This window comes from Pristiophorus japonicus, chromosome 2 (assembly GCF_044704955.1).
Source record: "Pristiophorus japonicus isolate sPriJap1 chromosome 2, sPriJap1.hap1, whole genome shotgun sequence".
In the NCBI taxonomy this organism is placed as follows: Eukaryota; Metazoa; Chordata; class Chondrichthyes; family Pristiophoridae; genus Pristiophorus; species Pristiophorus japonicus.
The window spans coordinates 158388448-158415390 of NC_091978.1; the positions used below are offsets into that span (position 1 = coordinate 158388448).

At 44.1% G+C, this 26943-nt stretch overlaps 1 protein-coding gene across 8 annotated transcripts in view; it reads left to right on the forward strand.

Moving 5' to 3' along the window:
* Window positions 1-21797, forward strand: part of fryl (furry homolog, like) — a 693453-nt gene extending 671656 nt beyond the window's left edge. For all 8 annotated transcript variants that reach the window (XM_070870121.1, XM_070870109.1, XM_070870094.1 and 5 more), the window contains 3 exons: window positions 143-253; window positions 15776-15960; window positions 19780-21797. In XM_070870121.1, the coding sequence (XP_070726222.1) occupies window positions 143-253; window positions 15776-15960; window positions 19780-20038 (555 nt within the window). In that variant the 3' untranslated portion in view covers window positions 20039-21797. The remainder of the gene's footprint in view (window positions 1-142; window positions 254-15775; window positions 15961-19779) is intronic.
* Window positions 21798-26943: the final 5146 nt, after the last annotated feature.

Consider the following 26943-nt stretch of genomic DNA (forward strand, 5'->3'; position numbering starts at 1 on the left):
TTAAGCTGACATTTCCTCTCTGCAATTAGTAAGTAACCATCTTTAATATTTCATTGCAGAAAGCTGGCTGTGATTAACCGTCGTTATTTCATGTGCAGTAAGCTGAGGAACATACTAATCTATCTACATATTCTCGTTTTAGGAGCTAGAGCTGTGTCGAAGGCTGTATAAACTGCATTTCCAACTACTGCTGTTGTATCAAGCCTACTGCAAACTCATCAGTCAAGTAGACGCCGTCAAGCAAGAGGCTGAGGTAACTTTTGAGAATTATTTGCATTTAGGTCAGAAATTATTTTCTTTGTGCTAATAGGTGCCATGCCCCCTCTTTATTTATCTGTCATCAGCTTGTGACTTATCCACCTTCAGTTCTGTTATAGATAACTTTTTCAGAACCAATTCCTTTACTACAAATATCTCTAACAATTATTCCATATTCTCCTCTACGTAAACCTTTGTTCTTATTAAACTAAAATTAGTAAACATTGAAGCAAAATATTTAACATCTATCTCCACCACACTTTCCCTCTCCACAATTCAAATCACTTTATTCCTGAACCTTCCTACCCTCTCTCTAATTCTCAACTTATATCCTTAAAAAAGTCCTCACTATTTTCTTTTATATTATCTGCTAGCCTTTTCTTATATTCCCTTTTTACCTCCTGGCTGTACTTTCCCATCTCTGGCATCATCCTAGTGAATCTATGCTGACAAAATCTATGGCTTTAATATCCTTTTTATATTTATCTGCACGAATGTTAGCCAAGTTTCAGTTTAGTTTTAATTTCTCTATTTATCCACATAACTCTTCTTTGATGCATTCTCTTTTCACCTTGTAGGAATATATGTGTTTTGTACTCCAGGTATCACATGTTTGAAGATTTCCTACTGCTGCACTGTTGAATTGTTTGCTAACTTTTCTGCTCAGTTAATTTCGGCTAGATCCCCTTTATCATCATTGGTTTGCCTTTTTTGATTCCAGCACCTTTATCGCTAACGTCTAATTATCCTTTACTATTTTCACATTAAACTATGTTGTGGTTGCTATTTCCCAATTGTTTTTGTACTTTGCACAAGTGCTTCTTTCCTTGTTGTATTAGATCCAGGAGGCAGCCTGAGTACATTATTAAAAGCAATTCCCACATTAACCACATGCATTACCTTTGTTTCCTCTATCCTGGGATAGTTAAATACACCCAATATTATTGTCCTTTTCTAATATCACCATGAAATTTTAGCAGATTCTGCATAATTAATCCTTGATACCCAAAGGGGATTACGCAAAAAATTCATCTATTATTACACCTCCATTATTATTTTCATTTTTGTTCTCTGGCTGTGTGCTATACTGGATGGCTGCAACTATTGCCCATTCCCAATTGCCCAAAGGTGTTGTTGATGGGCCTTCTGCTTGAACTGCTACAGTCCTTGAGGTGATGGTGCACTTACAATGTTAGGTTGGAAATTCCAAGATATTGACCAAGCGGCCTTTTGGCTAAGATCTGCATAACTAACCTGACCAGCCACCATGACGTCCGGGTGGTTCCTCCCTGGTCAGGAAGGTATATGCTTACATTTTTGTAAACAGGAGGTGGGTGGGATTGGTGACCCATCCACCTCCACGGAGGTGTGTGGGGGACCTGACCCATCCACCTCCATGGCACGAACCTGGTATTGCAGTACTTCCAGGAACGGTGCAGTGGCTCTAGGCCTTTTGGCTAAGAGCATTGGCGCAGAGTGATCCTTGACTGGTGCAGGGTGACCTCTGGCGTTTGACAAAGAATTGTAACGATTGGATAACGATTGGACATGAATTTAAAAAAAAAAAAAAAAAAGATATTGACCAAGCGGCAATGAATGATGATATACGTGCAAGTCAGGATGATTTATGGCAAGGAGAGGAACGTGGAGGTGTTGGTGTTCCCATGACATTGTTTTTCTTGTCTTTCTTGATGCTAGAGGCCCCAGAAGAGGGAGGTGCTATCAAATTAAACTTAGAGATGCTGAAGTGCATCCTGTAGATTATACATACTGCAGCCACTGTGCCCAGTGATGAAGGGGGTGAGTTTTGAATACAGTGGCAGAACCACTGATGAAGTGGACTGTTCTGTTCTGGTTGGTGTTGAGCATATTAAATGTTGTAGTAGCACCCATCCAGGTGAGTGGTGAGTATTCCATTGCACTCCTAATTTGAGCTTTGTAGATAGTAAAAAGGCATTGAGGGATCAGAGGATGAAACGCCCATCGCTGAGTACCTAGCCTTTGCCCTGCTCCTGTACACAGTGTTGATACAGCTAGTCCAGTTCAGTTTATGGTCAGTGGTGATAGTGTGGAAATCGATAATAGTGGTGCCGTTGTAGGTAGAGTTGAGATACCAGGGGGTAGAAATTCACCAGTACCCCGACTGGGGGTGGTACCCGGCATGGAACTTCTGCCCCAGCCACGAAATTGCGGTTACCACCCAGTGGCTCCACTTCCTCAGGGCAAGTTCCAGGGGGATGCTAGGGCACGATCAGCAGCATTACATGGATGCTTCTCCCCTTCACTTAAAGGGGAGGACCGCTGATGGCCTCCACTAGGCCACCAAGACGGCGTGTTGCTGAATACGGCACCCAAATCTGAGTGGCGGGGTTGCACGATGGCGGCTTGGACCACGCAAGGGGAGAAGTCAGGGAAACTCGTGAGTCGGTAAAACCGCCGACCTCCCCTTTAACTTCCTCCCCACGAGCGGATGTCAGCCCGGTTCACAACCTGCTAGGGCTGGTGCTGACACTGCTCGCGGGGCGGAAGAGGGTCAGCGTGCGTGCCAAGGTCTTCAACACTACAGCTAGGATGTTGTCAGGGGCCATAGTCTTTGTTGTGTCTGTTATGTATGTAACTCTATGTAACCAGTATCATACCGCCACCAGAGGGCGTACCTGTTGGAGTCCCAAGGGATCCCAGCATCTGTATATAAGCAGGCCTCCCATGCTGCACTGGCACGCTGGAGTTAGAATAAAGGAACTAAGGTCACACTTACTCATGTCTACAATACTCAGTTACATTACTTTATTATGAACATAACAATTGGCGACGAGATAACGAACCATCACGCGAAAATGCAGAGAATTGTTGGTATCCTGGAGAAATTCTGAGACGGGGACGATTGGGAAGCCTTCGTGGAGCGACTCAACCAATACTTCGTGGCCAACGAGCTGGAAGGGGACGAGAACGCTGCCAAACGAAGTGCGATGCTCCTCGCCGAATGCGGGGCAACAACCAATTGCCTCATGAAGAATCTTCTCGCTCCAGTGAAACCAACAGCCAGATCATAAGAACTGTGTACGCTGGTCCGGGAGCACCTAAATCCGAAGAAGAGCATTCTGATGGCAAGGTATCGATTTTACACATGTCAACGGTCTGAAGGCCAGGAAGTGGCGAGCTACGTCGCCGAACTAAGGCGCCTTGCAGGACATTGTGAATCCGATGGATTCCTGGAGCAAATGCCAAGAGACTTTGTGTTTGGCATTGGCCATGAGGTTATCCTTCGCAAACTATTGACTGTTGAAACACCGAACCTAAGCAAAGCCCTAACAATAGCCCAGGCATTTATGTCCACCAGCGATAACACCAAACAAATTTCGCAGCATAAAGATGTTTCGGCAAGTACTGTACACAAAGTAACATCGTTTTCAGGCAGGAATGCATATGGCAGAACGTACACGCCTGCAGCTGCACGACCTCAGATGACCCAGAGTCCGCCATCAAGCGTTAATGCGAGGCAATTGACACTTTGTTGGCTCTGCGGAGGTGATCATCAAGCCCATCAATGTCGCTTCAAACACTATGCGTGCGAAGGCTGTGGAACAGTGGGTCACCTCCAGCGAGTGTGCAGACGAGCTGCAAACCACCACGTTACAGAGGAAGACCGATCCATGGTGGATCAAACTGAACTAGAGACTCAAACAGAGGAGGCAGAAGTGTACGGGGTACACACCTTCACCATGAAATGTCCACCGATTATGTTAAAAGTCGAACTGAATGGAATTCCAGTATCCATGCAACTGGACACTGGTGCGAGTCAGTCCACCATGAGCAAAAAGGCCTTCGACAGGCTGTGGAGCAACAAGGTACACCGGCCCAAGCTGAGAATTTACACTAAAGAGCTGATCCCTGTTGTTGGCAGCGCAGCAGTAAAAGTCTCCTATGATGGAGCAGTGCACGAACTCCCACTATGGATTGTACCAGGAGATGGCCCCACACTGTTCGGCAGAAGCTGGCTGGGAAAAATCCGCTGGAACTGGGACGACATCCGAGCGCTCTCGTCCGTCGACGATGCCTCATGTGCCCAGGTGCTGAGAAAGTTTCCGTCGTTACTTGAGCCAGGCATCGGAAGTTTCTCGGGAGCGAAGGTGTAGATCCACATTATTCCCGGTACACGACCCATCCACCACAAGGCACGGGCGGTGCCATATATGATGCGAGAGAAAGTGGACAGGCTGCGACGAGAAGGCATCATCACACTGGTGGAGTTCAACAAGTGGGCCAGTCCGATTGTATCACTCCTCAAGGGCGATGGCATGGTCAGAATTTGTGGGGACTATAAAGTAACGATTAACTGTTTCTCGCTGCAGGACCAGTACCCAAGGCAGACGACCTATTTGCGACGCTGGCAGGAGGGAAGACATTCACCAAGTTGGACCTGACTTCGGCCTACATGACGCAGGAGCTGGTGGAATCTTCGAAAGGCCTTACCTGCATCAACACGCACAAAGGTCTGTTCATCTACAACAGATACCCGTTTGGGATGCGATCGGACACAGCTATTTTTCAAAGGAACATGGAGAGCCTGCTAAAGTCGATCCCGCGCACCGTGGTTTTCCAGGACAACATATTGATCACAGGTCAGGACACCGTTGAACACTTGAAGAACCTGGAAGAGGTTCTAAGTCAACTAGATCGTGTGGGACTCAGGTTGAAATGCTCAAAGTGTGTTTTCCTGGCGCCAGAGGTTGAGTTCTTAGGGAGAAGAATCGCGGCAGATGTCATCAGACCCACCGACGCCAAGACGGAGACCATCAAGAACGCGCCAAGACCACAGAATGTGACGGAGCTGTGGTCGTTCTTTTGGTAATTTCCTACCCGGGTTAAGCACCTTGCTAGAACCCCTACATGTGTTGCTACGCAAGGGAGATGACTGAGTATGGGGGAAATCACAAGAGACTGGTTTTGAGAAAGCCAGAAATCTGTTGTGTTCCAACAAACTGCTTGTTCTGTATGACCCATGTAAACATTTAGTGCTAGCTTGCGATGCGTCTTCGTATGGGGTCGGGTGTGTGTTACAACAAGCAAATGAATCGGGAACATTGCAACCGGTCGCTTATTTGTCCAGGAGCTTGTCAAAGGCCGAAAAGACCTACAGCATGATTGAAAAAAAAGCTCTGGCATGCATTTACGGGGTAAAAAAAAAGTATCTGTTTGGGCTTAAGTTAGAGTTAGAAACTGACCATAAGCCGCTCATATCGCTATTCTCAGAGAGCAAAGGTATTAATACCAATGGCTCTGCTCGCATCCAAAGATGAGTGCTCACAGTGTCTGCATAAAACTATGTAATTCGCCACAGGCCAGGCACAGAGAACTGCGCTGATGCTCTCAGTCGGCTACCATTGCCCACCACCGGGGTGGAAATGGCACAGCCTGCAGACTTGCTCTTGGTGATGGATGCATTTAAAAATGAAAAGTCACCCGTTACGGCCCACCAGATCAGGATCCTTTACTGTCCCTTGTAAAAAAAAAAAAACAGTATCCTCCATGGGAACTGGTCCAGTGTCCCAGCGGAGATGCATGAAGAGATCAAGCGCTTCCAGCGGCGCAAAGATGAAATGTCCATACAGGCGGACTGTCTTTTGTTGGGTAATCACGTGGTTTTGCCTAACAAAGGCAGGGAAACGTTCATTCGCGACCTACACAGTACTCATCCAGGCATAGTAATGATGAAAGCTATAGCTAGATCCCATTTGTGGTGGGCTGGCACAGACTCAGATTTGGAGTCTTGTATGCGCCAATGCAACACTTGCTCTCAATTGAGCAATGCACCCAGGGAGTCACCGCTAAGTTTGTGGTCATGGCCCTCCAAACCGTGGTCTAGGATCCACGTCGACTTCACTGGTCTGTTTCGAGGCAAAATGTTCTTGGTTGTTGTGGCTGCTTATTCAAAATGGATTGAGTGTGCAATAATGTCTGTAAGCACGTCCCCTGCCACCATCGAAAACCTATGAGCTATGTTTGCCACACACGGCCTGCCTGATGTCCTTGTCAGCGACAATGGGCCGTACTTCAGCAGTGCTGATTTCAAGGAATTCATGACCCGCAATGGGATCAAGCAGATCACATCTGCCCTGTTCAAGCCCGCATCTAATGGCCAGGCAGAATGGGCAGTCCAAACCATCAAGCAAAGCTTGAAATGTGTCGGAAGGCTCCTTGCAGACCCGCCTGTCCAGAGTCCTGTTCAGCTACCGCACTAGACCCCACTCGCTCACCAGAGTTCCCCCTGCCGAACTGCTCATTAGAAGGGCACTCAAAACAAGGCTCTCTCTAGTCCACCCTGATCATGTCGAGGGCAGGCAGCATCAACAAAGCATGTGTACCATGATCGCGCAAATTTGTCACGCAATATTGAAGTCAATGACCCTGTATTTGTACTCAACTATGGACATGGTCCTAAATGGCTTGCTGGCACTGTCATAGCCAAAGAAGGGAGTAGGGTGTTTCAGGTCAAACAAGCACTTGGACCAAACCAAACTGCGATTCACAGACAGCCACGAGCAACGCGAAGAGGACACCACCAACTTCGACCCTCCGACACACACACACACGTGGCAACCGACATCATGGTTGACCACGAAGCTGAACTCACCATCCCCAGCAGCCCAGCGAAGAACCAACCAACTCACCTACACCTGCATTTGTACCAAGACGATCGACGAGGGAGCGAAAGGCCCAGATCGTCTCACCCTGTAAATAAGTGTACTATTGACTTTGGGAGGGAGTGATGTTATGTATACAACCCTATGTAACCAGTATTATATTGCCACCAGAGGGCGTACCTGTTGGAATCCCAGCATCCCTTGGGAGCACTGCATATAAGCTGGCCTCCCATGCTGCAATTGGCACTCTGGAGTTAGAATAAAAGGAACTAAGGTCACACTTACTCATGTCTACAGTACTCAGTTACATTACTTTATTATGAACATAACAGTGCCAAATGCAATTCATCATTTCTTAATGTTACATGGAATTAACTCTATTGTCTGGACACTTATCTATGATGGTGGGTGTTGTGTATGGAGAAAGAGTCAGAGTGAACACTGTGAGCTCAAAGTAAAGTGTGACCGTAGTCTTTTATTGCAGGTCTCCAGAGTGCCTCTCCAACCTGTGAAGCCTTCTTAAATACCTGTGCTCCCAAGGGATTATAGAATCCCTTGGGACTCTGGGGATTAAGCCCTCTGGTAGCTGTATAGAGTAAATACAAGTCCACATTTCTAACAACATCCCCCCCCCCCCCCCTCTCCAAGTCAATAGTGTAACTATTGACAATGTGAGTCGATCTGGGGCCCTTCTTGCCCTGGTTGATCGTCCCGGTGTGAAAGCTGGTGTTGTTGAATCATTTGTTGGGCCCTCGCTGGGCTGCTGTGCAGCTGGCCTTGCTGGGCTGCCTGGTGTGTTGGGCCCTGCAGGGCTGCTGTGGATGATGGGTTCTGCTTCGTGGTCAACTGTGGTGTCGGTTGCCACTGGTGTGTGTGTGTTGGGCCCTACCTTTTTTTGATACCCCAAGGTGGGTTGCTCAGTATAGTCTGTGAATCTGAGTTTGATTTGGTCCAAGTTTTTCCGGTGAATGAGTCCATTTGAAAGTTTGACCCGAAACACCCTGCATCCCTCTTTGGCCACGACAGTGCCGGGAAGCCACTTGGGACTTTGTCCATAATTTAATACAAATACAGGATCATTGATTTCAATCTCGCGTGACACATTTGCGCTATCACGGTATGCACTTTGTTGAAGCCGCCTGCTCTCTACCTGTTCATGCAGATCAGGGTGAACCAACTTGTCATGAGCAGTTCAGCAGGTGGGATCCCAGTGAGTGATTGTGGTCTCGTGCGGTAGCTAAGCAGGACTCAGGATAGGCGAGTCTGCAGTGAGCTTCAGTTACCCTCTTCAAGCCTTGCTTGATGGTTTGCACTGCTCTCTCTACCGGACCATTGGACGCTGGTTTAAACGGGGCAGATGTGACATGTTTGATCCCGTTACGGGTCATGAATTATTTGAACTCAGCACTGGTTAAAACATGGCCCGTTGTTGCTCACCAGGACATCAGGTAAGCAGTGTGTGGCAAACATGGCCCGCAGGCTTTCAGTGGTGGCAGCGGATGTGCTAGCCGACATTATCTCATATTCAATCCACTTGGAGTACATAGAAACATAGAAACATAGAAAATAGGTGCAGGAGTAGGCCATTCAGCCCTTCTAGCCTGCACCGCCATTCAATGAGTTCATGGCTGAACATGAAACTTCAGTACCCCCTTCCTGCTTTCTCGCCATAACCCTTGATCCCCCGAGTAGTAAGGACTTCATCTAACTCCCTTTTGAATATATTTAGTGAATTGGCCTCAACTACTTTCTGTGGTAGAGAATTCCACAGGTTCACCACTCTCTGGGTGAAGAAGTTTCTCCTCATCTCGGTCCTAAATGGCTTACCCCTTATCCTCAGACTGTGACCCCTGGTTCTGGACTTCCCCAACATTGGGAACATTCTTTCTGCATCTAACCTGTCTAAACCCGTCAGAATTTTAAACGTTTCTATGAGATCCCCTCTCATTCTTCTGAACTCCAGTGAATACAAGCCCAGTTGATCCAATCTTTCTTGATAGGTCAGTCCCGCCATCCCGGGAATCAGTCTGGTGAACCTTCGCTGCACTCCCTCAATAGCAAGAATGTCCTTCCTCAAGTTAGGAGACCAAAACTGTACACAATACTCCAGGTGTGGCCTCACCAAGGCCCTGTACAACTGTAGCAACACCTCCCTGCCCCTGTACGCGTCTACAACCACAAGGAACATTTTACCCAAGAACGGGCCTGCATAGTCAACATGTACCCTAGACCACGGTATGGAGGGCCAAGACCATAAACTTAGCGGCGCCTCCCCGGGTACATTGCTTAACTGCGAGCATGTATTACATCTGTGAACGCAGGACTCTTAAGTCCGCATCGACACCGGGCCACCACACGTGGGATCTGGCTATCGCTTTCATCATTACGATGTCTGGGTGGGTACTGTGGAGGTCATTGATGAAGGTGTCTCTGCCCTTCTTGGGGACCACTACTCGATTGCCCCACAGAAGGCAGTCTACCTGTATAGACATTTCATCTTTGCGCCATTGGAACAGCTTTATCTCTTCCTGCATTTCCACTGGGACACTGGACCAGCTCCCGTGAAGCACACAGCTTTTGACTAGAGATAATAAGGGGTCGTGGCTTGTCCAGGTTTTGATCTGCCGGGCAGTGACGGGTGATTGCTCACTCTCAAATGCTTCCATAGCCATGGCTAGATCTGCGGGCTGAGCCATTTCCACCACCGTGGTGGGCAATGGCAGCCTATAACGGTGGGGACCTTGGAAGGAGGCCAAGTTGGATATCCCTCAGCATTTTTGACTCAATACTCTTGCAATGACTTCAACTTTATTTTTTGCACTCAGGCTCTGTTATGGTTGGTTGGTCATGAAGCCAGCTCCTCCAGTTACTTGTCTTAAATGTCCACCAGCATTCTTGACAATGTGGTCGCATTCCAGAGATTTGTACTGAAGTATTGGTTGTGGCACCACTTAGATTTCTCTTTAGCATGCTGCTTTTGATTTTTCGATTGCAGGTAGGTCCTGTGAAGTAGCTGCATTAGGTAGTCTGCCTGGTGCATCCTTCTATGCATTGCATTGAGCCATGTTTGATGATCAAGTAGTGATGTGGGATGAGCTGGACCGTGAGGTTGCAGATTGTAATTGTATAAAATTCTGCTGTTGCTGATAGGCCACAGTGCCTCGTGGACCCGCAGTTTTGAGCTGCTAGAACCATCCCACTTCGCATGGTGGTAGTGATACACTACACAATGGAGGATATCCTTTCGTGGAGATGTGTCTTTGTCTTCACAAGGATTGTTCAGTGGTAACTTCTACCAATGCTGTCATGAACAGACATGTCTGCAACAGGTAGGTTAGTGAGGATAAAGTCAAGTAGGTTGTTGTTTTCTCTCTACCTGACACAATCCTAGTCTGGCAGCTCTGTCATTCAGGACTTAGCCAGCTTGATCAGTGATAGTACTATTTAGCCACTCTTGATGGGCATTGAAGTCCGCCCTACACAACTACGATACTCCCTGCACCGTAACATTCTACATTCCACCCCAACCGGAGCCATGTGATATCCTGGGAAAGGCAAATAAAACAGATTTTTTTTAAACCCAGGCCAATTGGGGAAAAAAAATCTGGGAAAATTCCTCTCCGACCCAGTTAGGCGATCGAAACTAGTCCAGCAGATCACCCTGCCCATATTCGATTCCCTGCAGTACTTTCCATTATATCTGCACGGCCAACAAAAGGTTATCCAGTCTAATCCTACTTACCAGGTCTAGGTCTGTAACCCTGCAGATTATGGCACTTCAAGTGCCCATCCAACCAGCTTTTAAATGTGGTGAGGGTTTCTACATCCACCACCCTTCCAGGCAGTGAGATCCAGACCTCCACAACCCTCCGTGAAAAGTTTCCCTTTAAAGCCCTCTGAATCTTCCACCAGCCACTTTAAAACTATGCCCCCTCGTAATTGACCCGTCCACCAAAGGAAATAGACCCTTACTATCCACTATAGCCAGGCACTTCAAAATGTTATACACCTCAATGAGGTCTCCTTGCATCCTCCTCTGTTTCAATGAGAACAAACCCAACCTATCCAATCTGTCCTCATAGCTAAGATCCTCCATTCCAGGCAGTATCCTAGTAAATCTCCTCTGCACCCTCTCTAGTGCAATCACGTCCTTCCTGTAATACAGCGACCAGAACTGCACTCAGTACTCCAGTTGTGCCTAACCAGAGTATTAACAATTTAAGCACTACCTCCCTGCTCTTGTATTCTATGCCTCGGCCAATAAAGGCAAGCATTCCATATGTCTTCTTAACCACCTTCTCCACCTGGCCTGCTACTTTCAGAGATCTGTGGACAAGCACTCCAAGATCCCTTTGTTAATCTATACTTTTAAGTGGCCTACCGTTTAATGTGTATACCCTTTCCTTATTAGCCCTCCCGAAGTGCATTACCTCACACTGCTCCGAATTAAATTCCATTTGCCACTGTTCTGCCCACCTGACCAGTAGATTGATATAAGAAATAGGAACATGAGTAGGCCATACGGCCCCTCGAGCCTGCTCCGCCATTCAATAAGATCATGGCTGATCTGATCATGGACTCAGCTCCACTTCCCCGCATGCTCCCCATAACCCCTTATCATTTAAGAAACTGTCTATTTCTGTCTTAAATTTATTCAATGGCCCAGCTTCCACAGCTCTCTGAGGCAGCAAATTCCACAGTTTACATCCCTCAGAGAGAAAATTCCTCCTCATCTCAGTTTTAAATGGGCGGCCCATTATTCTAAGATCATGCCCTCTAGTTCTAGTCTCCCCCATCAGTGAAAACATCCTCTCTGCATCCACCTTGTCAAGCCCCCTTATAATTTTATAAGTTTTCTTAAGATCACCTCTCATTCTTCTGAATTCCAATGAGTAGAGGCCCAACCTATTCAACCTTTCCTCATAAGTCAACCCCCTCACCCCAGAATCAACCTAGTGAACCTTCTCTGAACTGCCTCCAAAGCAAGTATATCCTTTCGTCAATATGGAATCCAAAACTGCACGCAGTATTCCAGGTGTGGCCTCACCAATACCTTTATCTAGCTGTAGTAAGACTTCCCTGCTTTTATACTCCATCCGCTTTGCAATAAAGGCCAAGATACCATTGGCCTTCCTGATCACTTGCTGTACCTGCATACTATCCTTTTGTGTTTCATGCACAAGTACTCCCGGGTCCCGCTGTACTGCAGCACTTTGCAATCTTTCTCCATTTAAATAATAACTTGCTTTTTGATTTTTTTCTGGCAAAGTGCATGACCTCACACTTTCCAACATTATACTCCATCTGCCAAATTTTTGCCCACTCACTTAGCCTGTCTATGTCCTTTTGCAGATTTTTTGTGTCCTCCTCACACATTGCTTTTCCCTTCCCACCGTTGTGTCGTCAGCAAACTTGGCTATGTTACACTCAGTCCCTTCTTCCATGTCGTTAATATAGGTTGTAAATAGTCGAGGTCCCAGCATTGATTCCTGCGGCACCCCGCTAGTTACTGGTTGCCAACCAGAGAATGAACCATTTATCCCTACTCTCTGTTTTCTGTTAGTTAGCCAATCCTCTATCCATGCTAATATATTACCCCCAATCCCGTGAACTTTTATCTTATGTAGTAATCTTTTATGTGGTACCTTGTCAAATACCTTCTGGAAGTCCAAATACACCATATCCACTGGTTCCCCTTTTATCCACCCTCGTTACATCCTCAAAGAACTCCAGCGAATTTGTCAAACATGCTTTCCCCTTCATAAATCCATGCTGGCTCTGCCTGACCGAATTTTGCTTTTCCAAATGTCTTGCTACTGCTTCTTTAATAATGGACTCCAACATTTTCCCAACCACAGATGTTAGGCGAACTGGTCTATAGCTTGCTGCATTTTGTCTGCCTCCTTTTTTTAAAAATAGGGGCGTTGATTTGCAGTTTTCCAATCTGCTCGGACCTCCCCAGAATCCAGGGAATTTTGGTAATTTACAACCAATGCATCCACAATCCCTGCTGCTACTTCTCTTAAGACCCTAGGATGCAAGCCATCAGGTCCAAGGGATTTATCTGCCTTTAGTCCCATTATCTTACTGAACACCACCTCCTTAGGTGATTGTGATTGTGATTGTGATTGTGTTTGTGTTAAGTTCCTCCCCTCCAATAGACCCTAGACCATCCACTGTCGGAATATTGTTAGTGTCGTCTACCTTAAAGACTGATACAAAATATTTGTTCAGAGTTTCTGCCATCTCCATGTTCCCCCTTACTAATTCTCCGGTCTTGTCCTCTAAAGGACCAACATTTACTTTAGCCACCCTTTTCCTTTTTATATACCTATAGAAACTCTTGCTATCTGTTTTTATATTTTGCGCTAGCATACTTTCATAGTCTATCTTCCCTTCCTTAATTATTTTTTTAGTCATTCTTTGCTGCCTTTTAAAAGCTTCCCAATCTTCTGTTCTATCCACTAGTTTTGGCCACTTTGTATGCCCTTGTATTTAATTGGATACCATCCTTTTAGTTAGCCACTTTCCTCTACACAGGAATATATTTTTCTTGAGTTGTGAAATATCTCCTTAAGTGTACACCACTGTTCATCAACCGTCCTACACTTTAATCTATTTTCCCAGTCCACCTTACCCAACTCTGCCCTCATACCTTCATAGTCTCCTTTATTTAAGCTTAGTACACTGGTTAGAGATCCTCCTGCAGTCCATGACTTTCCTTTTCATTATTAACCACATAGCCAATTTTAGTGTCATCTGCAAACTTCTTAATCAAATCTAGATCGTTGATGTATACCACAAAAAGCAAGGGACCCAGTACTGAGCCCTGCAGAACCCCACTGGAAACATCCTTCCAGTCACAAAAACACCAACCACCATTACCCTTTGCTTTCTCCCTCTAAGCCAATTTTGGAACCACTTGCCCTTGACACTTTGCCCTGGATCCCATAGACTTTAACCGTCGTGACCAGTCTACCATGTGGGACCTTATCAAAAGCTTTGCGAAAGTCCAAATACACTACATCGTACGCACTACCCTCATCGACCCTCCTCGAAAAATTAAATCAGGTTAGTCAAACATGATCTTCCCTTAACAAATCCGTACTGACTGTCCCTAATTAATCCTTGCCTTTCTAAATGTAGATTTATCCTGTCTTTGAGGATTTGTTCCACTCATTTTCCCACCACTGAGATTAGGCTGACAGGCATGTAATTACTCGGCCTATCCCTTTCTCCCTTCTTAAACACGGGTACCACATTAGCAGAACCCCACAACTCTCTGCGTGAAGAAATTTTCCCTCAAATCCCCTCTAAACCTTCTACCAATTACTTCAAATTTATGCCCCCTGGTTGTTGACCCCTCTGCTAAGGGAATTAGGCCCTTTCTATCCACAATATCTAGGCCCCTCATAATTTTATACACCTCAATGAGGTCTCCCCTCAGCCTCCTCTGTTCCAAGGAAAACAAACCCAGCCTATCCAATCTGTCTTCATAGCTAAGATTCACCACTTCTGGCAACATCCTCGTAAATCTCCTCTGTACCCTCTCCAGTGCAATCACATCCTTCCTGTAATGTGACGACCAGAATTGAACGCAGTACTCCAGCTGTGGCCTAACCAGTGTTTTATACAGTTCAAGCATAACCCACCTGCTTTTATATTCTATGCCTCGGCTAATAAAGGCAAGCATTCATTCCATATGCCTTCTTAACCACCTTATCCACCTGGCCTACTACCTTCAGGGATCTATGGACATGCATTCCCAGGTCTTTTTGTTCCTCTACGCTTCTCAAATGTCCTACCATTTAATGTGTATTTCCTTTCCTTGTTAGCCCTCCCCAAATGCATTGCCTCATACTTCTCTGGATTAAATTCTATTTGCCACTGTTCTGCCCACCTGATTAATATCTTCCTGCAGTCTGCAGTTTTCTTCTTAATTATCAAACACACAGCCTATTTTTGTATCATCTGCAAACTTCTTAATCATACTCCCTATATTCAAGTCTAGATCATTGATATATACCACAAAAAGCAAGGGACCTAGTACTGAGCCCTGCGGAACCCCACTGGAAACATCCTTCCAGTCACAAACACACCGATCAACCATTACCCTTTGCTTCCTGCCTCTGAGCCAATTTATCCTGGATCCCATGGGCTTTTCCTTTCGTGACCAATCTGCCATGTGGGACCTTATCGAAAGCTTTGCTAAAATCCATATACACTACATCATACGCACAGCCCTCATCGAAAAATTAAATCAAGTTAGTCAGACACATCCTTCCCTTAACAAATCCATGCTGACTGTCCCTGATTAGTGTATTTCTAAATGTAGATTTATCCTGTCCTTCAGGATTTTTTCCAATAATTTTCCCACAACTTGCATAGGACGCAAAAGGTATTTATAATCCCCATTTTGTTCTTGCAGCTGTTCTCCACTATTTTCTCTACAACAATCACTAGTGCTATTTTCCTGATCACTCAGCAAGAGGCTCAATTTTACCTGGTGATATCCATATTTCTCCACAGTAAGCACACATAATTTGTCAGATATGCCACTGACCTGGCAGTCAACAGCCCAGCTGACAAAGGATACATTAACAAATGTTCACTGAATTATTACAACAACACTAGAGTATGTACATATAATTTCAAAATTATAGTCTTGTGCATGCAGGTATCTGTTCCCTCCATCATTCAGTTATTGACACATACAAATTTGGAACATGTACATGTTTGGTACTTCACGTTGCTGTTGTTTCAGTTGTTTACAGTGATTTATGTAATATGGTTGGTGTAGTTATAGGAATATTTCAGGAACTATGACAGTAAAATTCAAACCAATCAATTTTCTTACCTTTGTCTGTTTTCAGGTCATAAATATGTCAGAAGAACTGGCTCAGTTGGAAGCCTGCTTGAAAGAGGCAGAAGGTATCAGTGATGAAATAGAAGTCCCTGAAGCCCTGCAGGCATGCACAGAGACTGCCATTCATTCTCTCATTGAGACCTTGAGAAATAAGGAGTTCCCATCTGCACTTGCTCAGGTCAAGGCATTCAGGTAATTCATGTGATTGTTTAATCAAATGACTGTTGATTAAAGTAATGATGTCAGCAAGAACCAGACCACATTAAGGAATAGGCTTGTTTTTAACAATTACTGCTGGCAAGCAAGACCATTTGTAGTGATACAACATAGTATGCTTTGACATAAAGCAGTCTTTTATACTATTCCCTCATATATGTTACTTTTACATTTAGGACTTCTGAAATGCATTTGATGTCTAAAATGGTTCATCATCATCATCATAGGCAGTCACTCGAATCGAGGATGGCTTGCTTCCACGTTAAAAATTTCACATGTGTTTCAATGAAGGACCTAAAATTCCAGATCCCGAACTACATGTTGCAGGGTGGAAGATACCTGTGCGTGGATTTCTATTAACGTGTAGTGACAGTTGCACACCAGCCACCACACGGGCTTGACAGAGCTAGGTCTTGGTCCAGTAGCAAGGATTAACCAAGACGACTGGAGACTAGCTCTGCTGCACGGACCTAGTGCGCACACATATCGCAGTGTGGGCTGGCCCGTGCTCCCGCCGCTTCTGGGCCCCAAACTCACGCCTCTCCTGGGCCCTGATCACGTCCCCTACAATCTCTCGCCGCTTCTTCGCCCTGACCTCACAGCTCCTGCTGTATCTGCCCACACGCCAATCACCGACTGGATCTTGGGTGTTGAGCTCCAGCACGTGCTGCTCCCTGGAGTGGTATGCCGCCATGCTGCTGCTTCTGCTCCCCAGCCTGTTCCGATGGTGCTCTCAGGCCGGGGGCAGCTCAGCCTGCTGGGGCACTTCGTCTAGTCCCACTCCCTTTCCCTGTAGCCCTGTCCTTTTTTTTCCCTCCAGGTACTTATCCAATTCCCTTTTGAAAGCCACGATTGAATCTGCCTTCACCACCCTTTCCGGCAGTGCATTCTAAATCCTAACCACTCACTGCGTGAAAAATTTTTGCCAACGGGAACAGTTTCTCTCTATCTAGATCCATCATGATTTTCAACACCTCAACAAATCTCCCTCTCAACCTTCTCTGCTCCAAGGAGAACAACCACAGCTTCTCTAGTCTATCCACGTAACTGAAGTCCCTCATCCCTGGAACCACTCATAAATCTTTTCTGCACCCTCCCTAAGGCCTTCATATCCTTCCTAAAGTTTGGTGCTCAGAATTGGACACAATATTCCAGTTGAGGCTGAACCAGTGTTTTGTAAATGGTTCATCATAACTTACTTACTTTTTGTACTCTATACCTCTATTTATGAAGCCCAGTATCCTGCGTGCTTTTTTAACTGCTTTCTCAACCTGCCCTGCCACCTTCGACGATTTGTGGACAAATACCCCCAGATCTATTCATGCACCCCCTTTAGGATTTTAGGATTGTATCCTTTAGTTAATATTGCCTCTCCTCATTCTTCCTACCAAAATGAATCACTTTGTACATTTCTGCGTTAAGTTTCATCTGTCACGTGTCCACCAGCCAAACTGTCTTCTTGAAGTCTATCACTATCCTTCCAAGTTTTGTGTCATTTGCAAATTTTGAAATTGTGCACTGTACACCTAAGCCCAGGTCATTAATATAAATCAAGGAAAGCAGTGATCCTAGTACCGGCCCCTGGGAAACACCACTGTATACTTTCCTCCAGTCCAAAAAACAACTGTTCACCAGTACTCAGTTTCCGATTACTTAGCCAATTTTGTAAGCATGCTGCCACTGTCCCTTTTATTCTGTTGGCTTCAACTTTGCTGGCAAGCCTATTTTATGGCACTTTATCAAATGCCTTTTGGAAGTCCATGCATACCACGTCAACCGCATTGCCCTCACCAACCCTTTGTTAGCTCATCAAAAAATTCGATTATGTTAGTTAAACATGCTTAGCCTTTAACAAATCCGTGCTGGCTTTCCTTAATTAATCTACACTTGTCCTAGTCACTGTTAATTTTGTCCCCGATTATCGTTTCTAAAAATTCCCCGCTACTGAGGTTAAAATAGCCTGTAGTTGCTAGGCTTATACTTTGTTGAACAAGGGTGTAACATTTGCAATTCTCCAGTCCTCTGCCATTGCTCCTGTATCTAATGAGGAATGGAAGATTATGGCTAGTACCTCTGCAATTTCCACCTTGACTTCACTCAGCATCCTAGGATGCATCCCAAACAGTCCTAGTGACTTATCTACTTTAAGTACAGCCAGCCTTTCTAATACCTTCTCTATCAATTTTTATCCCATCCAGTATCTCCACTACCTCCTCATTCACCTATGTCTAGTTTGAACTGCTTTTTGTATCAACATGCTACAGCAGTATTTATGATGGACTTTGTGCTTGTAAACTTGAAAAAACTGGTGCATTAAATGTGACATTTTATCCAGCATGATCCATTAGACTGACACTGAATGGATAGTACTAAACATTCATTTCTAATGCAGATTAATGTTCTTGTGCATTCACCAATAATGTCATCTATCTACTTGTTTGTGAAGGGAGCTTGTGTGTTAATAGCAAATCATATTGGTGAATGCACAAGAACATTAATCTGCATTAGAAAGCATGGACTGAGGAAAAAACTCCTGTTCATTCCACCCATCTTGTAAAAGCTACCCTTTTGTGTATTTATTCCATGTATTTGATGTGTCCTTTGGGGAAGTTCTGAAAAATGTCTCCCTCGCCATCAACGATAATTTGAGCTAATTTCAAGAGTATCTGTCTGTTGTTCCTTATTCAAACTTAGCTGGCTGCTCTCCATGGTTGATATTTTCATTGCCTAGCAGCAGGAGGATCAATGGCCCAGAATTTGGTGGATCAGGGCATCTCATGCATGCTCCATTTGTTAGATTGTGTTCCAAGATATATTTGATCATTTATGTTAATACTTATCCCTATTACCTGTACTTCCATTCCTGATCATATATGATTATCCTATTCTGGGCTCATCCCATCCCACTCAACTGTTAATCCCCTTCTTTTCCTCTCCTGAAAAGAAAATCTACCAGTACTGGTAATATCCCTCTCACCCTCAATGTCCTTTTCAAGTGACAGTTGGCCCCAAATCAACTACTACCTTTTGGATGTTTCATCCATAGGTCTGTTATTCTCATTTTTTTCCCTACTTTCTACCTTGAACAAGGCTTTTGAATGTTATACTTATGTCCTCTAGTCTTGTTCTTATTGTTCAAATTAAATAATTTGCTTACTTTTAAACTTACCTATACACTATTTTGAACAACTGCATCATATCTTCCCTCAGTCTCCTCTCCAAAGAAAACAAGCCTTTCTTTAAAACTTAAAAATCTTGCATATAATATCTGCAATCAGTAGCTATGGTATAACTGTAGGCTTGGTGTTTATTTAACTTGCCCAATTGTTATTACCTCATACTCAACCCGACGTTTACTGATTTAAATGGATCTTATCAGGAGTTTATAAATCAAGTGTTCAAATTGTAAAAGCCAGTTTGGAAAATCAAAGGATTCCAGCAATAAAAATTTTACTTTAATCGCCACAATTGTAATTTGACACGAGGAAAAATCTTAGTTTGTTCAGAATGTCATGTGTCCAGTTTGGAATCCTTTTCATTTGTACCAAGTTCAAGAATTAGAGACTCCTGAATTTTTAAGCTAATGCTTATTAGCAGGTCTATCCATAGCTTAATAATGCATCTGACACACAGCCATTAAGAAAAGGGAAATATTGGAATTGTTTCCCCAAGAAAATGTGAATGTTGATTTAGTGCATTATACAGTGTTAATGTAGGTTTATTACAAAGGTAGTATCCAAGTTTATGCAATCTGTAAATTAATACTTACATTCTTTTCCATATTTTTACCCACAGATCTGTATGGCCCAATGATATTTTTGGAAATAGTGATGATGATCCAGTACAAACCCTCCTGCATATTTATTTCCGTCATCAGACATTGGGCCAAACTGGTAGCTTTGCTGTGGTGGGGTCTAATCAGGACTTATCCAAAGTCTGCTCCAAATTGATGGAGCTGAATCTGCAGATTCGTGAGTCTCTCCGAACAGTGCAGTCATACCAGCTTCTGGCAAAGGCAACACCTGCAACAGATGTTCTAAGTATTGGATTTTAAGCTACAGCAGTGACTAAGAATATTCATCCCTTTCAGTGTTGATAAGAAGGTGCATCATGTATATTAACCACGTCCCTCATATTGGCATCAATTTGTTTTTGAACACTCTCCAGATCGCATCTATTTATAGAAACATAGTTAGGCACATGAAGAAACCAGATGTTAAACAACAGGAAAAAAAATCAAATACAGAGTGAGTAATAGCTGTACAGAACTAATTAACAGCCATATGTGGCAAGTCACTCCATGTGCACAAAATATATGGGATTGACTGTGCAACCATTAGGTCATGGTTTATTGCACTAGTACTGTCAGTCATGCTGAAAGAAAAAGGCACAGAAGAAAGAAAGGGCGTATATTCTTCATTTTCTGAAGACAAGCCAGCTCCCTTGTAATAATGTATAGTAGTGACATTCAGGCTCTCTGCAGCAGGTGGAATGATGCTAAAATCATCTGGGAAATGGCTTTAGGCTGAATAACCTGCAAGGCTTCAAGGCAAACACATGAGAATATTTCAGCTTGGTTTTCATAATGTCTGGACAAATAAACAAAGGTTAAGCTCCTACAAGGACAGACAGACCATTTAATGCCACTTTCCATGTGGTAAAGGATTATATGCAAGAAGTTAAGACTTGATTTATGACAAATTGACTGCAGGCTTTAGAATATAAAAATGTTAATAGTTCACAAAAGGTCTCTCAAAGCATGCCTGAAAAAACATTTTTAAGAAATTTATTTTGTATTAGAACTAACATGATCCATGGTGTGCTGTAGAAATTCTTATAAAAAGTTAGGATACTTGACAGATAAATTTAAGCTGAGTTTTACTCAGTACTGTAAAACTAATCCTACATCTGTTACTTTTTTCTTTGTTTACTGTTCAGTGGACATTAGATGTTCTCTGATCAGTGGTTATGTTACAAATACCAGTGGTATCTAACCAAAAATATATGCCTGTAGGGACTTAACTGAGTGACAACAGAAATAAAAAGTGCTGCATCCTAGCAATTTTCATTAGGAAAACTCACCTAACTTATTTTACTCTGTAAATATTTTAGTCCTGTATAGTGTAAAATCAGTATTGTTTTTTTCTTGTACATTTGTGCATTGCACTGTTATGAGAATAGGTGTATAAAACTAATGCAAAACAAAAAAAACTTAAGTACTGGTAATGAGTCTTTATCTGCTGTCTCTGCAGTCTGTGAATTCACAGATAATCCTGAGACTATTCAGATACTATTCTGTCTACTCCTTATCTATCTCCCGTGGATTTTGAACTGCGGGACCATCCTTTGCTGCATTATTCGGAAAGAAAGTCAAAGACTGAAAACGCAACATTCGTCATACTCAAAAGGACAAATGCTGAAACCCTCCAGTTTTTGAATACATGAGATTCCGTTCACAGCAGTGGTTTTCTGTGGGGAAAGAAATTGAATGTAAAATCACCCATTGATGGTGTACCTGCCTCTGTTTGCTGGGAATGACCCTGCTTATTATATGCATCTATCCTATCCACTGTGATTTTTATTGGACTCCATACCATGGAGCATAGAATGTACTGTTCAATTATTAGCATTTGCCTTTTGAGAAAGTGAACTGTAGAACAGGAATAATTGTGATGAATTGTATGAGTTTAAGGCACTGTGCATGCTATCAGACTGCAAACAGTAGTTAACAATTTAAAGCTCTGTAACCAGTCATAGCAAATTAACAAATCACTGTAATCATTCTTCAACAATGATAAATTATTTTGTTGGCAGTTTGGTACTATGGCTGTTTAAATATTTACTGGACGTACTTTAATCATTGAGGTAAATGGAGATGTTCATTTTCTTAAAATTCACATCTTTTAGCAACTTTATTTTGTTTATCAAGGTATGTGATCTTTGTTGAGGAAGGGGACTTCATCCACTTAGCACACAAACAACAGTGAGCAAATTCTACTACAGCTCGGTTTAGTGGTATAGCTCCCTTTACTCATCTCCTCTTACAAGGCCAAGCCAGTTGGATATTATCTTCGCTCTTCATTTATCTAACTCCAACATGTGAATATCCCTAATGTTTTTGCCATTCCCAACCTACCTGCCTGACTCCTTATTCCAACCATTTTGAGTAAAGACGTTTATTTTTCCTTCCCTAAATGTGTGGATTTTAAATTCAGAGCTTCCCCGCTATGCGAATTATGCCAGAGTGCTGAAACACAGTCTTGAGTTTGGTGCTAGATTAGCTCCTGGAAGTCTTCCCCAATCCTTATGTTATTTGGATACATAATTCTGGGAGATTACCTTTGCATTTCCCCTCATCAGTGCAGGAGGAAACATTTTGTGCCTTATATATTAGTTAAAGATGTTTTAGAGTTGGTCAGTCAAATGCAATCTAGTTTTAGTTCCTATCTTTCATCACTTGTACAAAGGATTAAAAGCTCAGCTTGTCAAAACTACGGTTCAAATTGAGAATAATTAGATATGGAAATGTAAGGAATGTGCCATGTCGTATTTTATTAAGATGCACAACCTAGTGAAGGTCCAGGGTCTTTGCTAACCACAAACACACAGGTAGATTATATTTCACTTCACGGGTGCCTCCCTCCTCACTCTTCCTCCCCCAACTTCCATTAACATGGTATTGCCTTAAGGACAGGATGGCTCAATCAGAACCATGTAGTGGTCTATATTTTAAGAAGGTGACCAATTTTCTCTGCTCTACGCTTAACTAAACTATTTTTGTTGAACATTTCAATATTCTCACTTTCAAGAGGTTTGGCTGAGTTGTAGACTGGAGATGAACTGTTACCACCAGATTAGTGATAGTGGGGACTTTTTTTTTAAACTCAGGAAGTCATTTAGCTTTCAGTACTGGGTTTATTGACTTAAAGCAACCCTCTATGAATATTTCGATATTTTAGGTTAGTAAACCAATTCATCATAGGCAGTTCCTCGAAATCGAGGAAGACTTGCTTCCACTCCAAAAGTGAGTTCTCAGGTGACTGAACAGTCCAATACGGGAATTACAGTCTCTGTCACAGGTGGGACACACAGTGGTTGGAGGAAAGGGTGGGTGAGCAGTATGGTTTGCCGCACGCTCCTTCCACTGCTTGCACTTGTTTTCTGCATGCTCTCGGCAACGAGATTCGATGTGCTCAGTGCCCTCCCGGATGCTCTTTCCCCCCCCCCCCACTGAGGCCGGTCTTTAGCCAGGGACTCCCAGGTGTCGGTGGGGATGTTGCACTTTATCAAAGGAGGCTTTGAGGGTGTCCTTGAAACGTTTCCTCTGCCCACCTTGGCCTCGCTTGCCATGTAGGAGTTCCGAGTGGAGCGCTTGCTTTGGGAGTCTTGTTTCGGGTATGCAAACAATGTGGCCCGCCCAACGGAGCTGGTCGAGTGTGGTCAATGCTTCGATGCTGGGCTTGATCGAGAACACTAATGTTGGTGCATCTGTCCTCCCAGGGGTTTTGCAGGATCTTGCGGAGACATCGTTGGTGGTATTTCTCCAGCAATTTGAAGTGTCTACTGTATATGGTCCACATCTCTGAGCCATACAGGAGGGAGAGTATCACTACAGCCCTGTAGACCATGAGCTTTGTGCCAGATTTGAGGGCTTGATCTTCGAACACTCTCTTCCTCAGGTGGCCGAAGGCTGTGCTGGCGCACTGGAGACGGTGTTGAACCTAGTCATCTATATCTGCCCTTGCTGATAATAGGCTCCAGAGATATGGAAAGTGGTCTACGTTGTCCAGGGCCGCGCCGTGGATCTTGATGACTGGGGGGGTCAGGTTGCTGGAGGATCTTTGTCTTAGGGATGTTTAGCATAAGGCATATCCTTTTGTACGCCTCGGTGAAGATGTTGATGATGACGACTTGGAGTTCAGCCTCTAAGTGTGCGCAGACGCAAGCGTTGTCTGCGTATTGTAGCTCGACGACAGAAGTCAGGACGGTCTTAGATCTGGCCTGGAGGTGACGAAGCTTGAACAGGTTCTATAGTTTAGTTCCACTTAAGTGGGGAGCTTATTGAGCGTGAGGTGGAGCATTGCAGCGAGGATGATCGAGAAAAGGGTTGACGCAATGATACAGCCCTGCTTGACCTCGGTCCAGATGTGGATTGGGTCTGTGATGGATCCTTGGTCAGGATCACAGCTTGTATGTCGTCGTGAAGCAGGCAGAGGATGGCGACAAACTTTTGGGGGCAGTCGAAACGGAGGAGGACGCTCCATAGTCCCTCGCGGTTAAGTATCAAATGCCTTTGTAAGGTCAAACAAGGCCATGTACAAGGGTTGGTGCTGTTTCCTAAATGTCTCTTGCAGTTGTCGCGCCGTAAAGATCATGTCCATTGTACCCCATAGTAGACTGAATCCGCACTGTGACTCCGGGAGGAACTCCTCAGCCACAGGGAGAAGACAGTTGCGGAGGATTCTAGCGATGACTTTCCCAGTGGCTGATAACAGGGAGATTCCGCTGTAGTTGCTGCAGTCTAGGTTTGTAAACCAATTAGTGCTGAATTGGCAGCAATGTGATTTTGAAAAGGTTTTCTGGTACAGTAGTACAAAAACCCACTCAGGCAATACTGTGATATCACGGACAAAGAGCATCAGTGAAATCATAGCATAGCAGCTGTAGTATGGAGGGTACTCTTGTTTAAAATGATTTAGCATTATGCTCCCATTGTTTATAAATATAGCTGCCACAGGATTTTGTGGAAAAATTTGAATGAAAATTTTGTGGAAGTAAACCGCAGACTTACTTAGTTCTTATTCCTAGAATCATTTTATTTACACTTAAACTTGTTCACAAGAAAATATTTACAGAATGCACCTTTTCATTGATATGGGTGTTGGAACAGCTGCCAGATGATAGTGTTCTTATCACCCACCACCTGCTGTTATCATGGCATTGCCTTATGGCCCGACCAAAAGGGGCAAGGCTAGCATTTTTTCCCGATTAGCTCCTAGTCAAATATAGAGGGACTATGATTTATTTACTCTTCCTAACCCCTCTCCCCTTAGCTCAGATCCTGTCCCTTTAATAAAGGGAAATGATTTCTTAGCAAAACTCAGTGTAACATACCATGTTAGCAACAGATTGCAGCTAGCATAGAAACATAGAAAATAGGTGCAGGAGTAGGCCATCCGGCCCTTCGAGCCTGCACCACCATTCAATAAGATCATGGCTAATCATTCCTTCAGTACCCCGTTCCTGCTTTTTCTCCATACCCCTTGGTCCCTTTAGCTGCAAGGGCCATATCTAATTCCCTCTTGAATATATCCAATGAACCGGCATCAATAACTCTCTGCGGTAGGGAATTCCATCGGTTAACAACTCTGAGTGAAGAAGTTCCTCCTCATCTCAGTCCTAAATGGCTTACCCCTTATCCTAAGACTATGCCCCCTGGTTCTGGACTTCCCCAACATCGGGAACATTCTTCCCGCATCTAACCTGTCCAGTCCCATCAGAATTTTATGTGTTTCTATGAGATCCCCTCTCATCCTTCTAAACTCCAGTGAATACAGACCCAGTCGATCCAGTCTCTCATATGTCAGTCCTACCATCCCAGGAATTAGTCTGGTGAACCTCCGCTACACACCCTCAATAGCAAGAACGTCCTTCCTCAGATTAGGAGACCAAAAGTGAATACAATATTGCAGGTGGGGCCTCACCAAGGCCCTGTACAACTGCAGTAAGATCTCCCTGCTCCTATACTCAAATCCCCTAGCTATGAAGACCAACATACCATTTGCCGCCTTCACCACCTGCTGTACCTTCAATGACTGATGAATCATAACACCCAGGTCTCGCTGCACCTCCCCTTTTCCTTATCTGCCACCATTCAGATAATATTCTGCCTTCGTGTTTTTGCCCCCAAAGTGGATAACCTCCGATTTATCCACATTATACTGCATCTGCCATGTATTTACCCACTCGCCTAACCTGTCCAAATCACCCTGCAGCCTCTTAGCGTCCTCCTCACAGCTCACACCACCACCCAGTTTAGTGTCATCTGCAAACTTGGAGATATTACACTCAATTCCATCATCTAAATCATTGATGTATATTGTAAAGAGCTGGGGTCCCAGCACTGAGCCCTGCGACACTCCACTAGTCACTGCCTGCCATTCTGAAAAGGACCTGTTAATTACGACTCTCTGCTTCCTGTCTGCCAACCAGTTCTCTATCCACGTCAGTGCATTACCCCCAATACCACGTGCTTTGATTTTGCACACCAATCTCGTGTGGGACCTTGTCAAAAGCCTTTTGAAAGTCCAAATACACCACATCCACTGGTTCTCCTCTGTCTACTCTACTAGTTACATCCTCAAAATATTCCAGAAGATTTGTCAAGCATGATTTCCCTTTCATAAATCCATGCTGACTTGGACCAATCCCATCACTGCTTTCCAAATGTGCTGCAATTTCATCCTGAATGATTGATTCCAACATTTTCCCCACCATTGATGTCAGGCTAACCGGTCTATAATTACCAGTTTTCTCTCTCCCTCCTTTTTTTAAAAAGTGGTGTTACATTAGCAACCCTCCAGTCCATAGGAACTGATCCAGAGTCGATAGACTGTTGGAAAATTATCACCAATGCAGCCACTATTTCTAGGGCCACTTCCTTAAGTACTCTGGGATGTAGACTATCAGGCCCTGGGCATTTATCGGCCTTCAATCCTGTCAATTTCCCGAACACAATTTCCGCAATAAGAAGGATATCCTTCAGTTCCTCCTTCTCACTAGACCTTCGGACCCCTAGTACATCGGGAAGGTTATTTGTGTCTTCCTTTGTGAAAACAGAACCAAAGTACTTGTTCAATTGGTCTGTCATTTCTTTGCTCCCCATTATAAATTCACCCGAATCCAACTGCAAGGGACCAACATTTGTCTTCACTAATCTTTTTCTCTTCACATATCTAT